The sequence below is a fragment of the Callospermophilus lateralis genome, chromosome 18 (assembly GCF_048772815.1).
Source record: "Callospermophilus lateralis isolate mCalLat2 chromosome 18, mCalLat2.hap1, whole genome shotgun sequence".
Taxonomy (NCBI): domain Eukaryota; kingdom Metazoa; phylum Chordata; class Mammalia; order Rodentia; family Sciuridae; genus Callospermophilus; species Callospermophilus lateralis.
In genome coordinates this window covers 49,076,113-49,091,042 of record NC_135322.1, presented here as the reverse complement: position 1 = coordinate 49,091,042, position 14,930 = coordinate 49,076,113, and the positions used below count along the sequence as shown (strand labels likewise).

General features: G+C 48.5%; 1 protein-coding gene across 1 annotated transcript; it reads right to left on the bottom strand.

Annotated features, from left to right (window-relative positions):
* Positions 1–2,017: 2,017 nt before the first annotated feature.
* On the bottom strand, positions 2,018–13,988 carry LOC143383429 (cocaine esterase-like). The gene is made up of 12 exons (XM_076837957.2): positions 13,913–13,988; positions 7,984–8,188; positions 6,918–7,059; positions 6,150–6,283; positions 5,810–6,068; positions 5,301–5,399; positions 4,887–5,027; positions 4,709–4,789; positions 4,129–4,273; positions 3,570–3,707; positions 2,653–2,725; positions 2,018–2,204 (listed from the first exon to the last, which is right to left on the bottom strand). The coding sequence occupies exons 1-12, from the start codon at positions 13,986–13,988 to the stop codon at positions 2,018–2,020; spliced, it is 1,680 nt and encodes a 559-aa protein (XP_076694072.2).
* Positions 13,989–14,930: the final 942 nt, after the last annotated feature.

Below are 14,930 nucleotides of genomic sequence, written 5' to 3'. Positions count from 1 at the left end.
AGCACCCACTCTGGGAAGCATCCTGTGCATGCTCAGAACTGAAAACCATACAGGGGCATGTTTGCAGCAGGAGCACAATGAATGTTTTCAGCACAGAGTGGAAGGATTATGCACCAGTCCCTGTACACTAAAAGGAACTAAAAAGGTCTTTTCACCTCTGCAGAGATCCAGTCAGCCCAGGCTTACCGCTGTCCTCGTCTGCCCCCTAGTGTCCAGTATGGGCAACACGGCAATCTTCATCTTCGGCCCTAAAGGGCATGGTGCCCTGTGGTTGGGCTTAAAGGCACTGGGTGAAAGAGGGAACTTAGTTTCTTGGGAAAATTGGCGCCCCATGGAGGCAAGTTGGAGATAGGGGAGGTATAGGGAGAGTTCCAGGGTCCATGGAGTGAGGGACATAGCCTTTCCATGACAGAGAGAAAATGCTTGGGAGGAACAAAAAGGCATGTTGAGCTTCATTTGGCACTTTTGATTACTGAGATAAAAGATGAGAGGGTTTCTATTGGAGGGGCCAAAAAAGTTTAGGGACATCAATGAGGTGAGAGGAAAGGTCAATCATGTGGATGCCATAGTGAGTGGGGGATGGTCAGGAGGCTGCAGATGAAATTCTGAAAGATTCTGGACCCACAGGCCCTCAGGGAGCCAGTGACAAGAATCTCTTCTGCTACCTGTCTGGACCTCCTAGCATGTCAAGGCCTCTTCCAGGACATACCCCACAGGGAAACATCTTCACAGCTGTGTTGTGATTGTGTCAGTGTGGGGTTCACAGTGTCTGCAGATCCACAGAGAATAAGAGGCAACTTCAGGACCCCACCTGGCTCTCAAGGATGCACCCAGCTGGCCCAGGCTCCAGAAGCCAATGGAAAAGCCCAGTCCTGCTTCTCATAAGTATGGGGCCAGTCACTTCTTTGGGACAGAAATAGGTGGGTGTGTGTGTAGATTTAAATGTTAATGATGAATGACATTTAATCTCTAGGGACAATAGAGGGGCCCACCTCAGTGGCTAAGATGTATGCCTTGAAAGTTTGTGTGCTGCAATTTATATGCTGAAAAAATGATCTCCAATATGATAAATCATTAGTATTGTGATAAATTGGGCTTACTAACTGTATAAAAGAGGCCAAGAGAGATTATTCGCCACTTCTGCCAAGTGAGGATATAGTGAGAAGGTGCCATCTAAAAACCAAAGCAAGACATCCCCAGACAACAAATCTGCTAATATCTGGATTTGAACTTGACAACTTCCAACACAGAGAGCAATAAATTTCCACTGTTTATGAGCTACTCAGTTTATTGTGTTTATTTGTTTATATTTTGGTAGTGGTACAGTGATCAAACCCAGCACCTTGACATGTTAGGCAAACACTCTACCACTGAGTTACATCCATGGCCCTTTTTATTTTGTTTTGAGCTCGGGTCTCCGCAGGTTGCCCAGTCTGGACTTGATAATTCTCCTCCTCAGCCTTCTGAGTAGCTTGGATTATGGGTTTGTGCCACTGTGTCTGGCTAGATTATTGTATTTTTGTAACAGCAGCCTGATGGACTAAGACACTGGAGCTTCTGATGTATAGGTTTTCTCTTAGGCTTCCTGAGATGTGAGAACATGGGGGACTTGCTGAGAGGTGGGCAAGGGTTTCTGAAACCTAGGTCAGCACCCCTTCATAAAACATCTCTCTCAAAGTGGGAGGGTATGGAAACTTGCAGGAGAGGACAGAGAGGGTACAAAGAAAGAGAGGGGAGTAGGGAGGAAGGAACTCAAGCTCAGTGGCTGGGAGGAAGGTGGGCATCCACTGGGCTTACCCGTTCACAGCTTCCTGGGGGGACTGACTGAGTGTCTAACAAAAGAGGACTCATGGCAGCCTGGGCAATGAACATCATGAGTATTGGCTGAATGGATGAATGAGTGGATGAATGGCTACATGAATGAAGGGGTCAACCCTGGCTCCTTGGTGGGTGTATATGGGCACTACAGGCAGATCCCATCTGCACATAGCCCTTCCCTCCCTCCCTGAACAGGGAGCTAGAGATCTGTGTGCTTCACCTTATCTCCCTTTAGCTCCTGGATCTTCTGAGGCAGGGTCTTGGTCCAGAACTGTAGCCTGTGGGCCTTCAGGGCCTTGCCCACAGCAGGCTGGATGTCCAACTGCAGGTACTGCTGGTCCTGGTCGAACAGTGGCCAGTGGGGTAGGCCCTCTCCGTTGGGGTTCCTGTGCACATGCCCTCCCAGCAGGGCCAGGCAAGGGTCAGTCTGAGCTCTGTTGAATTCAGACCTGACCTCCCATCCCTGTTTAGGACTGGCCAGGCATCCAGGCAGGCCAAGGCTTTGAGAATGGGTAAAGTTTTCCTGATGTAGGAAAGTAATGGCCTCTCACTAGTGTTGTTCTCCACAGGGCAGGGCAACCTGGTCTGTTTGGCCGTTCCTTGTGAGAGGCTGGCTCTTATGGTAACCCAGCACTATGGCTCCTCTCCTGGTCACCATGAGAAGAGAGCAGTGACTGCACCCACAAAGCAACCTCTTTCAGAGCAGGCCTTCATGTTGGAGAGGGAGCTAGGATGTGGTTAAGGCCACACGTGTGTTAATGAGATCACCTCAGACAAGGGGAGCAGTGGAGGACCCGTGCCCCTTGGGAGGTTGAGGTGTGCAGGTGTCCTCACCCATTTCGAGCAAAGTTGGCCCAGTACTTCATCATCCTCCTGCTCAGCAGCTCCTCCTCCTCAGTGAGCTCAACTGTGGGAGGAGGAAGGCAAGGGTCCAGGTCCTGGCCAACCCTGTCCACGCCTGTGCCACATTCACAACCCCAGCCATAGCCTGAATCGATCCAAGGCCCTTCCATTATAGTTGGATCTGAAGTGTCCCCCAAGGCTCATCTGTTGAAGGCTTGACCCGCAGCTGGTTGCACTGTTGGGAGGTGCTGTAAACTCTATGGATGTGACCTAGTTGAAGAGGTGGGTCACCAGGGGCATGCCTCTAAAGGTATATTTTGTTCCTGGTCCTGTCTCTATTTCATTCTTTCTCCTGACTGTCATGATGTGGGCAGCTCTGTTCCACTACTAACTCCCTGACATGATGTCCTGTCTCTCCACAGACCCAGAATCAATGGAACCAAATGACCATGAACTGAAACCATTGAAATGGTGAGCCAAAATAAAATCTTCCTCCTTTAAGTTGAGTATCTCAGGTATTTCATCCCAGAAGGCTTGACTAATACACCTTCCCTACCCCAATAGCCCTGGGGGATAGCCCTTCCCCGTGTCCAACTTGCCCTTACTCATTTCAGCCTCTAGCTGACTTGATCCTGGGCCATCTGGATCCAGAGGGTCCCTTTTTCCTTCTAAAACTGTGAGGTCATCTAAGAAACAAATATGCCATTTAAGTACCTTCCTCTGTACCATGGACACCGTGGTTGGGGTGAGGCAGGTTGAGGAAGCACAAGCTGGAGTGGTGGAACTCAGATTCTAATTTAGGGACATCTTTTGAGCTGTGAGATGGTGAACACCTGATCCTCTTTCTGAGCCTTAGCTTCCTTGTGTGGACCCCACTGGTCCACATTTTCTGGAGAACAAAGACTCACCTTGCTTGCCCCAGAAAAAGGATCTGAAGATAAAGAGAATCTCATCACCATGGTCGGCCTTCACATGGGGTGGCTTGATGTCCTTAAAAAAGTCAGGTCGATGCTGGAACTCGTAGAAGTAGACAGGGGCATGGGAACCTGGGGAATGGGGGTGGTCAGGCAGTGATAAGGTGACCCCTTACCTGGAACTCCCTTCTGAGTCACCCTTGGTGACAAAATACATAGGTCCAAAGATGACTTTAACCTGGACAGTGAAATGGGGAACCCCAGGGTAGAGTTGAGGCCATTGAAGGGCCTTCAATAAATCACGGCCTTGGACTTTCTAGCTGTGTGATTTTGAGCAAGTCACTAACTCAGGCTCCTTGCCTATAAAATAGGGTAGTTGTCTGTCACTTATACTATCCCTCAGGATTTACTGAGATGAGGGCTATCAAGTGCTTGGCATCAGGGGCCTGATAAAGACTAGTTCAGGACCTAGACATCACAATCTTCCTGTTCCCCAGACACCAGAGCTCTGAGCTGCCCTAGGCCATCAGGAGTCAGGTACAGATATACTCACGCTGAAAATGTGCTACTTGGAGTGCAGGGATCACAAACATTAAGTCCTCCATCATTTCCTGGAACTGGCCTTGAAGAGTATCTGGGTCTTCGTTGTCCCCCATATACTCCTCCATCAACAGGTCACCAAATTCAGCAGGCAACATCTAGCCCAGAGGGATCGGGGAGAGTCCTGTTAGGCAGGCACTGAGGAAGGGACACAGCAGCTTAAGGGTGGAGAGATGGGATCTGGGATGGGTCAGGGCATAAGGCAAACCTGTCAAGCTGTTGGGTTATCCCACTCACAAATGCACCCAGAGATCAACCTTTGTTGCCGGAAGTTGCCTCATGGGAAGGATATCTTGGGGTATCCTCTCAATATTTTTGGTACTGGTGATTGAATGCTTTACCACTGAACTGTATCCCCAGCCTTTCTTATTTTTTTATTTTGAGGTAGGGTCTTTCCAAGTTGCTGAAGGCTGGCCTTGAACTTGGAGTCCTCCTGCTTCAGTTTCCTGAGTCACTGGGATTACAGGGATACTACACCTTGATCAGCACTCTCCGTTTTTTTTTTTTTTTTTGCAGGACCCTGGGAGTCTCACCATCTGTGCTGCTCTTCTCTGCAGAGCAGCCTGCACAGTCCTTCTGTCTATTTTCTTCTGGGGGTGAGCGGTGCCCATGCTCTGGGTGGAAAGGGGAGAGTGTGTATTATAGTTCAGATTGGCCTGGAACTTTAGGATGTGTTCCCCAAACACCTAGAAACTTGGAGCTAGGTCTCACCGAGGGAATGACCCAGCCATATTCATCATTGTTGACCCCAATGATGCTGGGGACAGGTTGAAAATCAGCAGAAGTCAGAAGCTCCTGGGGGTGCCTGGGCAGGAAGGCCCCATCTACCACAGCGGGAATGATCTTGAAGGCCTGAAGGGGGCATTCAAAGTCATGAAGCACAGTCAGGTCCTAGAAAACTTCTGATGTCTTCTAAGTGCTTTTCGCTCCTGTCTGGCCAGGATACGCATAACTGCCCCCAGAAATCCTATTCCTGGTTTACTACATCCAGGCCTCATTTCCAGAATACCTGGAAATAACTGTTGGGTGAAGTAACAGTTCCAGGGAGTTGGAAAGGCACCCAAATCATTATGCCCCATAGCTATCATCCCTTCTTCTTCCACACCCATGCTCATTTAGCCTGACCTTGGTAATAGCCAGCATTTCCTCTTCGCTCTTGCCTCGAAGGCAGCTCACCAGGGCCTCTGACTCTACCTGCCCACAGTCAGACAGGTTGGCCACCATCTGTAAAGGCACCAAAAAAGGGCTGGATCATCCCTTCAGGCAAGGAGTGGGAATGTTGCCCAAGGTCTCAGCTGGGTGCAGGCACCACCAATATTTCAAAGGGTAGGGAGTGTGGATTGTTGCAGGTGTGAAATTGTTCTACCCTCCCTGAACCTCAGGTGTCAGCCAGAGGAGCCATCACACCTGCTCACATGGTTCAGGGTTCAGCTTTACATATCATAGGATATATTCAACCACTATGAGGTAGGGGTCTGTGGATTCTGACCCTTGAACCCCTTGCAAACCCTGGATAGGTAGCACTTCCCAAGGTTCCTCAACTGTTGTTGTCTACAGTGAAGAAAGAGGAGCAGTGGCTCTGAAGGTGAGGGATGAGGCTGTGGGTCTGGGCTTTGGTGGCTGAGGGCACTCACTGTGGAAACTGCTTCAGATGAGCTGGCAATGAGGCTGGGCAGCAGGGCCACCCCACTCTCCATGATGGCACGATGAAAGAGTCCTTGGGACATTGGAGACACCACATGTGAGGACACACTAGTGCCACCTGCAGACTCGCCAAAAATGGTGACGCGATCAGGGTTGCCTCCAAAGTGGGCAATATTCTGCTGGACCCAGCGTAGGGCGGCCACTTGGTCCAGGTAGCCCCAGTTGCCAGTGGCATGCTGGTCTCCAGTGCTGAGAAATGGAAAGGATGATTATCACTGGATGGTCCTCTGTCTACTCAGCCTCCGTCGACCAATCCAGCCCCAAGCTCACCTGAAGAAGCCCAGAACTCCTAGGCGGTACTGGATAGTGACCACCACCACATCCTCAGTGGTTGCCAGAATAGAACCATCGTACATAGATGCCATGCCTATAACTAGCGCACCACCATGGATCCATACCATCACCTGGAAAATCAAGAGATATACTACATGATTCCCACCCAGTCCAAACCCCTCCTGGGCTGCCCTATAGATTAGACACTGCTTTGAATTATGCAGCTACCCACACAGACAAAACTCCAGCAGACCTCATGACCTGGGCCATGGGTCAATGACCCAAGTTCAATCAGGAAGACCAAATATCCCATTGGTACGTGATACATCCCATGTACCAAAACCTGGATCTATTACATCCTGAATCTTCTGCAAATTGGAAAGAAAAGGGGTGTCTACTTAGAATTTCCAAGAAACAGTAATCAAAATTCTTCTCTACAAGAGTTCAAAGACAATCCATTGCTGTCACTTTTTGTGTGACCTTAGTGTAGTCCTTGCATTAAGGGGGTCTCCTGGGAACAACTTGGTTGAATGAGAATGGTGTCCATCCAAATGGCCACAGTCTCTGACTTCTGGGAGTAGCCAGAGCCCTTTGAACACAAGCATAAGTCAGGGCCCACTGGCATAACAGGCCTTCTTGGATCTGACAGTAAGAGGTTTCTCCTCATTGTTCATACTGCAGTAGGGCCCAAGCTGATCTTGTTCCTTCTAACCTTATAGAACAAATGTACTCCCACTCCCCTGTCAATCACATCCTGACACTTACAGGAAGGTTAGAGCCCTCATGGGCATGAGCAGGCGTGTAGATGTTGAGATACAGGCAGTCTTCTGACATGGGGATGGAAGGCAGGGTCAGATTCAACAGCTTGAGAGACTGTGTATTCATTGCTTTGGCATCCTGCAGACACCTGGTGATCAACCATGGTAGACAGTCAACCCAGCGTGTGAACAGTGGTCAAAAGCAGACTTGGATTCAGGTTTCTTCCAAGAAACCCCCTCAGGGTCCCTGTTACACCTGATGTCCTGTTCATACTTGATTTTTCTCTAAAGCCCCTTCCCACTGAGTTCAAGGCCTCTGGCTCCGGGAAGCCGGGATGGAGTCCAGACCTCCAGGGAGGCCTCAAGGTTGTTAAGCACTTGCATCCAACTCCTTCTGAGGCTTGGCAATCATGACTCTAGGGGACTGTCTGGGAAACACTGGCTGCCTGTGTTAACATTCACCACTTATCCCTGTCCCCATTCAGGTCTGGAACAGTATAGATGTCCCCAAATGGGTGGTGCCAGAATGGATGGAGTTTAGTTTCCCATAGAACATAGTAGGACAACCCACAGACCAAGTCTAGACTATCAGGGAACCACAGAGTCTTCAGGTGTAAGCACATGCACCTGTTACTTGGCCACTGGCACCTGGCCCTGTGGGCTGGCATAGAGAATGCAGCGGGCAGATCCCAAAGAAGCCACTACTGCTTCCCTCTTCAGGAATCTAGAGTATGTACTGCTGATATCAGGGTAGTTTATAGGTTCTTAGAGCCAATCTGACCCTCTCCCAGACACATGTACGTACCCTGGTTGCAGAGAACATCTGGCATAACATGAGCTGGACAAACTATCTCTGCAACTAATGTTCTCTGGGTGCCAAGGCCAAAGACAGGAGCCTAGGGAAGTTAGCAACTTCAACCCTCTGAGTCTTAGCACTCTTACTGGAAGAATGCATGTGAGAATCATCCCAATGCAGAGGAAAACTGCCTGGGCAGTGTAGATGAAGGAGCCCAGGTCTAGGAGTACCCAGCCCCACCCAGCCCTGAGGTTTCCCAGACCCCTGGAGAGCTTACATGGCTGGGTGGGAGGTTCCATCCCTCACACCACTCCAAGGTTCAGGAGGCTCAGGGGCTGCAAAGCGCAGTGGTCCTACAGGTGGCTTGGCAAAGGGAATTCCCAGGAAGGTGTGGACCCCAGCATCGGTGCCCTTCACATGGAGGAGACTGCCCCACACCTGCCCGGTGTGGGTGGTCCGGATGGGGCTGACTGAGTCCTGGCCTGTGGGCAGAGAGATGCACTTCAGACTTTGGTCTGCTTAATCAGCTGCTGGCCTATAGTACTGTGGCCTGGTTGGCCTTCCTTAGCTCCATCTTGTGGAGGGACTCTGATCTGCAAACAATGGCTTCACAAACCTTCTACCTGTCCCACTGTGACCCTCCACAATTGCCTCCTGATTCTATTCTGATGACATGGCCAGAATTAGTTTACCCATAGACACAGAGATCAGACTGAGGGTATGTAGGGTAGGATTAGGTTCACATTGAGGGAAAGAGGTGAACTCTGAGTGTAAACTAAAAACCACTTATGTGTGTCATTGAATGGATAGAATGTATGGTGCAGTAATTATTTTTCAAAGTTGGTATTAAAATCTACCTCTTTGCAAATTATAAAACTTATTACCATTCTAATAAATTAAAACATTTGAGTAGATATTTAATTATAATGAAAACTTTAAACTATTGTAGAAATACCTTTATCTATCTACCTATCTTTGTGTATATCCATATAAATATTTGTATCAATCTTCCGCTCTTTTTTTTTTTTCAGTAGGAACTCATGAAAAATTTACCCATGATGTGATAGCTGGGGTTGCTTTCAAACAATGGTGCAAAGGACAGAGTGCATTTCAGATAATCTAGGTTGTGCCAATCCTGATACTTGTTGAAAGTGGCTGATGGACACATTGGGTTCATTAACTTTCCTCTCTGGCTCATATGAGGCTTGTCCCTCTGTGCTGTGTAGCTCTTGGGCAACCAAATCTTGCTCTGTGCCTTAGGGTGCAGGGAGGTGTTCAGTAAGGCCACTGTCCCCCTGATGTTGTTGCCACCTGAAGTGGCTCCTATCTCTCTTGCAACTTCCCTTCACAGTCTCACGTTTTGCCTCTGCAGAAACTGACAGATCTGAGCCAGGTTCCATTAGAAAAAAAACAAAGACAAGAACAGCCTCAGGGATCTCCTGCTGCCCTGCCCAGGGTGGATCCTAATGCATCAGTATGTGTCAACTGCTGTGGTTGAGGCTAGGCATGGCAGGCTCCAGAGAGGACAATCTAGTAATGTCTTTCTTGTATGGTTTGGATATGGTTTGTTTACCAGTGATTCATGTGCTGGAAGTTTGGTTCCCAGTGTGGCAGCATTGAGGAAGTGGGACTATAAAGAGGTGGGGTGTAAAAGAAGATGAATGGATCATGGCAAGTGTTTTTGGAGTGGGTTAGATATCACAGGAGTGCATTAGTTCTCTGTAAAATGAAAATGGATTGTTCTAACAGAGCAGCCTGGCCATTCTCCAGTCTCTTGCTTTGCTCCTGCCATGTGATCATCTCATAACCACTCCTGCTATATCATGTCTTTGCCTTTTTATGACATAGCTACAAGGCTCTTTCCAGAGGTAGATCAGAGCCAGGCAAAGTGATGCACTCCAGTAAACCAGAGACTTGGGAGGTTGAGACCGGAGTTTTGTGCGTTTGAGACCAGGCTCAGTAACTTGGCATGAGCCTGTGTCAAAGTGAAAAGCAAAAAGGGCTAGGGATGTTGCTAAGTGGCAGATCATCCTTGGGTGATGTTGTGTCAACCACAACAACAGACCAAAAACAAAAACAGAGGCAGACCAGAGAGGGCCACCTGATCTTGATTTTCAGTATCTAAAACTGTGTGCAAAATAACTATTTTATTTATAATTACCTTCTGTTGGCTATTTTGTTATAGCAACACAAAGCAGACTGAGACAGAAAATTATACCAAGAGTGGGATTGTTACTAAAACAATACCTGAAACTGTGGAAGTGGCTTTGGAACTAGTTAACAGCCAGGGGTTGGAGGAGTTTGCAGGAGCAGTCAAGAAAAGTTTTGTGTTGCTGGGTGCGATGGTGCACAGTTGTAATATCAGCAGTTCAGGAGGCCCAGGCAGGAGAATTGCAAGTTCAAAGCCAGCTTCAGAATCGGTAACTTAGTGAAGCCCTAAACAACTTAGTAAAATGCTATATCAAAATAAAAAATAAAAAGGACTGGGGATATGGCTCAGTGGTTAAGTGCCCCTGGAGTTATACTCCCTGTACAAAAAAGAAGAAGAGGAAAAAGGAGGAAGAGGAGGAAGAGAAGAAAGAGAAGTCTTATACTGCTGTAAATGGAGAATTATCAGTAATCCTGTGAGAGTTCAGTCAACAAAGAGACTAGGAAGGAGCTAGAACCTCATAGAGATTGGTTAAATGGTCATATTCAGAATGCTGATAGCAATGTGCTTAGTAAATGCAATCCTAAGGAGGATTCAGAAGGAAGTGGGAACCACAAGTCAGAAATTAGAAGAAAGGCTACATTTGATCACTGCAAACACTTGGCTACATTGTATTCATGCATAGAGATGTTATAGAAGGGCAAATATAACATTGATGCCCTAGAATATTCAGAGAATAACATTTCTTTTCTTTTTTCTTTTTTTAAATTTTTTATTAGTTGTAGACACACACAATACCTTTATTTTATTTATTTTTATGTGGTGCTAAGGATTGAACCTGGGACCTCACATGTTCCAGGCAAGTACTCTACCACTGAGCTACAACCACAGCCCCTCAGAGAACAACATTTCTAAGCAAAATATAGAAGGAACTATGTGGTTATTTTTGGTCATTTTAAGTGAGATTTGCAATGATAGTTGGCAAAGGAAAGCATACCTTAAAACATTGGAAATTTCATATCTGCTCACCTAAAGAGCAAAATGGGAAATTGGGTGAGAATATAGAGGATGCAAAAGAGATAACTGGGTGTGAAGGAGCCAGGCTCTCTCTGCTTCAAAATCATGGGAGAGAAGGCCTGAGGCTATCACAATCTTCCAGGGTGCCCTTGCATCAAGAGCCCCAAAGACCATGGAAGGAGCCCCAGCATTGTCTCAGGATTCTGCTCCTTGTTTTCTAGCAAAATGCTCTGGGTCTGTCCAACCATGGTTCAAAAAAACCAGGCATGACTCCTGATGCTGCTCCAAAGGGAGTAAGCAACAGACCTTGGTGATGCCCAAGTGGAGCTATTTTGCAGGTACAGAGAATCCAAGGGCTCTGCTGTCACAACAGCTTCCCCTGGGTTTCAAAAGAAAGTTCTGGATGCCCTGCTGTTGGAGTGGAGTCACAGCATAGATTCTTCACCAGAATGCCTAGTGAGGCCATGAGAGTGGGACCACTGCTCTTGAGACCTCAGAATGTAGAGCCACTGGCAGAGTCAATGCCAGCCTAGGAAAGCCACAGGCCATGGCATGCAGCCCAGGAGAGCAGCCATGTGGGCTGCAACCAGCATTACCCCAGGGGTGGGGCTGTCCAAGGCCCTGGGGACCAGTACCCTGCCCTGTGTCTAGGAGCTGGACTTGGAGATCTAGTGTCTTCTTTTGTTGGTTTCAGACTTGCTGGGGGTCTGGGAGCCCTTTCTACTTGCTATTCTTCCTTTTTGGAACAGGACTATCTGCCCTGTGTCTGTTTCAAGGCTGTATCCTGAAACAATGTAACTTGTTGGAAGTCATTACCCTTGAATTTCAGATGGGACTTGGGACTTTGCACTTTGGAGTCATGCTGACAAGGTTTCAGCCTTTGAGGACTACAGGCATGGAATGACTGCATTTTGCATTGAAAAAAGGATGTGAACCTTGGAGGGCAGGGGCAGAATGGTATGGTTTGGATATGGTTTGTCCCCCAAAGGTTGCTATCATGGATGACAAAACACCAGTGGGGTGGTACCTTTCAGAAGTAGGACCTAGTGATTGGCTCAGGACTACCCTGTGGAGGGATTAAAGGTAGTCTTTCACAGTGGATTATATCTCACAGGAGTGGGTTAATTCCTTTGAGGTGACTGTGAGTTTTTAATAAAAGAACAAGTTTGCCTCTTCCCTGTGTATTGCTTCTGCTCTCATCATGTGATCTCTCTCCCACAAAGTCCTATGATGTCATGCCATTGCCATGTTATGACATACCTGAGAGTCCCTCACCAAGACCTACCAGAGAGGGTCACCTGATCAGAGATTTTCACACTCTAAAACTGTGAGCTAAATAAATCTATTTCCTTTATACATCATCCAATGTCAGGTCAATTATATTGTTTTAGCAAACCAAATCGAACTAAGATATATTCCAAGTCAAAAGGCACACTCCTCACGCAACGAATGTCTATAATCCCAGCGACTCAGGAGGCTGAGGCCAGCCTCAGCAAATTAGCAAGGCCCTAAGCAACTTAGTGAGATGCTGTATCAAAATACAATGAAAAGGGCTGGGGGACATGACTCAGTGGCAAAGCAACTCTAGGTTTCTTTCAGTACCAAAAAGGGGGCATGGGTGGTACACACCTCTTCCCAGTAACAGGCTGCCTACACAGAATTCCTTACTGGGGGAAATTTCTTTTCATGTAATGTACACAGACAGCAGTCCCAGATGCCTCAGGTGTGTGTTGTGACAGCAATGGACAAAGTCTTCTAAAATGTCCCTGATCAGAGACTTGTTAAGTCAGCAGCACATCATCCTTTCCACTTGATGGTGGAGGAAGCTGCACCATGTAAGAGTGTGAGGTGACTCCTGTGTTAGGAAGGGGAAAGCATGGTGCCCCAGAGGGTGAGCTGTGGTCATGTAGATGGAAACCAGGCATGAGAATAAAATCTCTCTCTCTCTCTCTCTCCACACACACACACACACACACACACACACACACACACTCACACACACGTAAAGTCCTGGGCATTGTGTGTGAGACCCTGAGGCCTTGATGGTTCCTGTGAAGGAGCCAGGACTGGTGGGGACAGAAGAGGGTGGAACCCAAATCTGTGCTTGTGACTTGTTAATGATTATTTCTGATGGGTGAAGCCAAGACAATATTTATAATGGCAGCCATCAGTGAGCAGCTCTCCTTGTCTAGAAAGTCCTAGTGACTTTTGAGAGGAGGCTGGTCAACAGAGGGAAGTGGGAAAGACCCTCTGTGGGTGTGCCATGGGGGAGAGGTGAGTGTGGACTCCTCCTGGGCAGAGTGAGGAGGAGTAGCAGGAGATAAGGGGGGGCCCTACAGCAGAAGGCTTTTATGGAGGGTATCAAGGGCCCAGGACAGCCCAGGAATCCTGCCAAACTTGCCTAACTTCTGATTAGGGCCTGGATGCTGCCTGTAGGCTCAGAGCCCCGTCACCTTTGCCCTAGTGGCCAAACCATTCCCTTTTTCTAGGTCAGGTGTGTAAGGTGAGAGGAATCCAGTGACATCCCAGATCCCCTTTAGGACACAGTGCCTGGGGCCTTCTGTATTTCCCCTAAGACAAGTAACCTTTCCTGGAACCCCTTTGAGAGGGCCAGGTCACCCCTCTGGCCAAAGGCATGACCTAGAGCCAAATGGCAGCAGGAAGGTGTTCCTAAGTGGCTGTTTTCCCCATTGGCAGCTGGAACTCCAGCACAGCAGCACTCAGTGTCCTGAATGCCTGTCCAGAGACAGGGAAGGGGGCCCTGCTCTTCTGGGTTCCTCAGTCTCCCCTCATCCCCTGCCTTCTCCTTGGTGTTGGTGACATCAGGCCGACTGACCATGTCTGCACTTAAGGGGAGCCACCCTGGGCATTTGGGGGAGCCCAGGTTGGCTGCACATTTTTCTCTGTCCTGTCCTCTATCATTTCCATCAGCTCCCCCCTCTTTGGTGCCTACCGTCCTGCAGCCTCGGTCTTTTCCTCTACACCATTTGGCTGATGGGAACACAGAGTCTGACATTCTAAACCCCTATGTGAGCCTTACCCTGGCCTTGGAGGAGGAGCAGCAGGACCCCACAGGCCACGATGCCCAGCTGCCCATGAAGTCTGTGCAGCCACATGGTCGGCTCCCAGGGCTGTTTCTGTGCTGCTGTGGTTGCTCTGCTTCAGAGGTCAGGACAGAGCAGAAACTGGGCCCAAATGGAGTTTGGACCCGGCAGGGAGGAGGCAGAGCAATGAGTGGTGTCCTGCAAGCTGGGCATAGCAGGAGAGGCAGTGGATACCAGGCAGGACAGGGCTGCACTCCTCTGTCCCAAGTGCTGCCAGCCCCTGCAGCTGCTCTGAGATCCCAGGAACCCACTCCTTATCCCTGGAGTTATTCATTTACGGTCCTAGCAGCCAATGGCTCTTTTAGTCTACTGTTTTTTTTTTTTTTTTTTTTTTTTTTTGCTGCTGTGCCCCAAAGACCTAACAAGAACAACATAGAATAGGAAAAGTTCATTTTGGGCTCATGGTTTCAGAGGGCTCAGTCCATAGAGAGCAGGTCCATTGCTTAAGTCTCAAGGAGAGGCTGAATATCATGGTGGAAGGGTGTAATGGAGGAGAGTTGCTCAAGACATATCAAGACATACCAGGAAGCAGAGAGAGAGTGAGCTCCACTCAACAAAGACAAAATTCATACCCCAAGACATGCCCCAGTGACCCACCTCCTCCAGCTCCACCCTCCATGGCTACAGTTACCATCCAGTGAACCCTCATCAGGGGATTAATTCAATGATTGGGTTAAGGCTCTCATAACCCGATCATGCCACCTCTAAACTTTCTGGTATTGTCTCACACATGAGCTTTGGGGGACACCCTCTCTCTAAACCGTAACACTGGCCCATGAGGGTGTTGGGGTGGAGAGGAGGGAGCAGTGGGCTGTAATTGGAGGAGCCAGGAGGGCTTCTCTGAGGGGACACAAAATGAAGATCTCCCACAGGTGAGAAATGATGACCTTGGGGGATGAAGGGGACTGCCTGAGCAAACTGGGCAGTGTGACTGTGCCCGTGGTACTGGGAAGT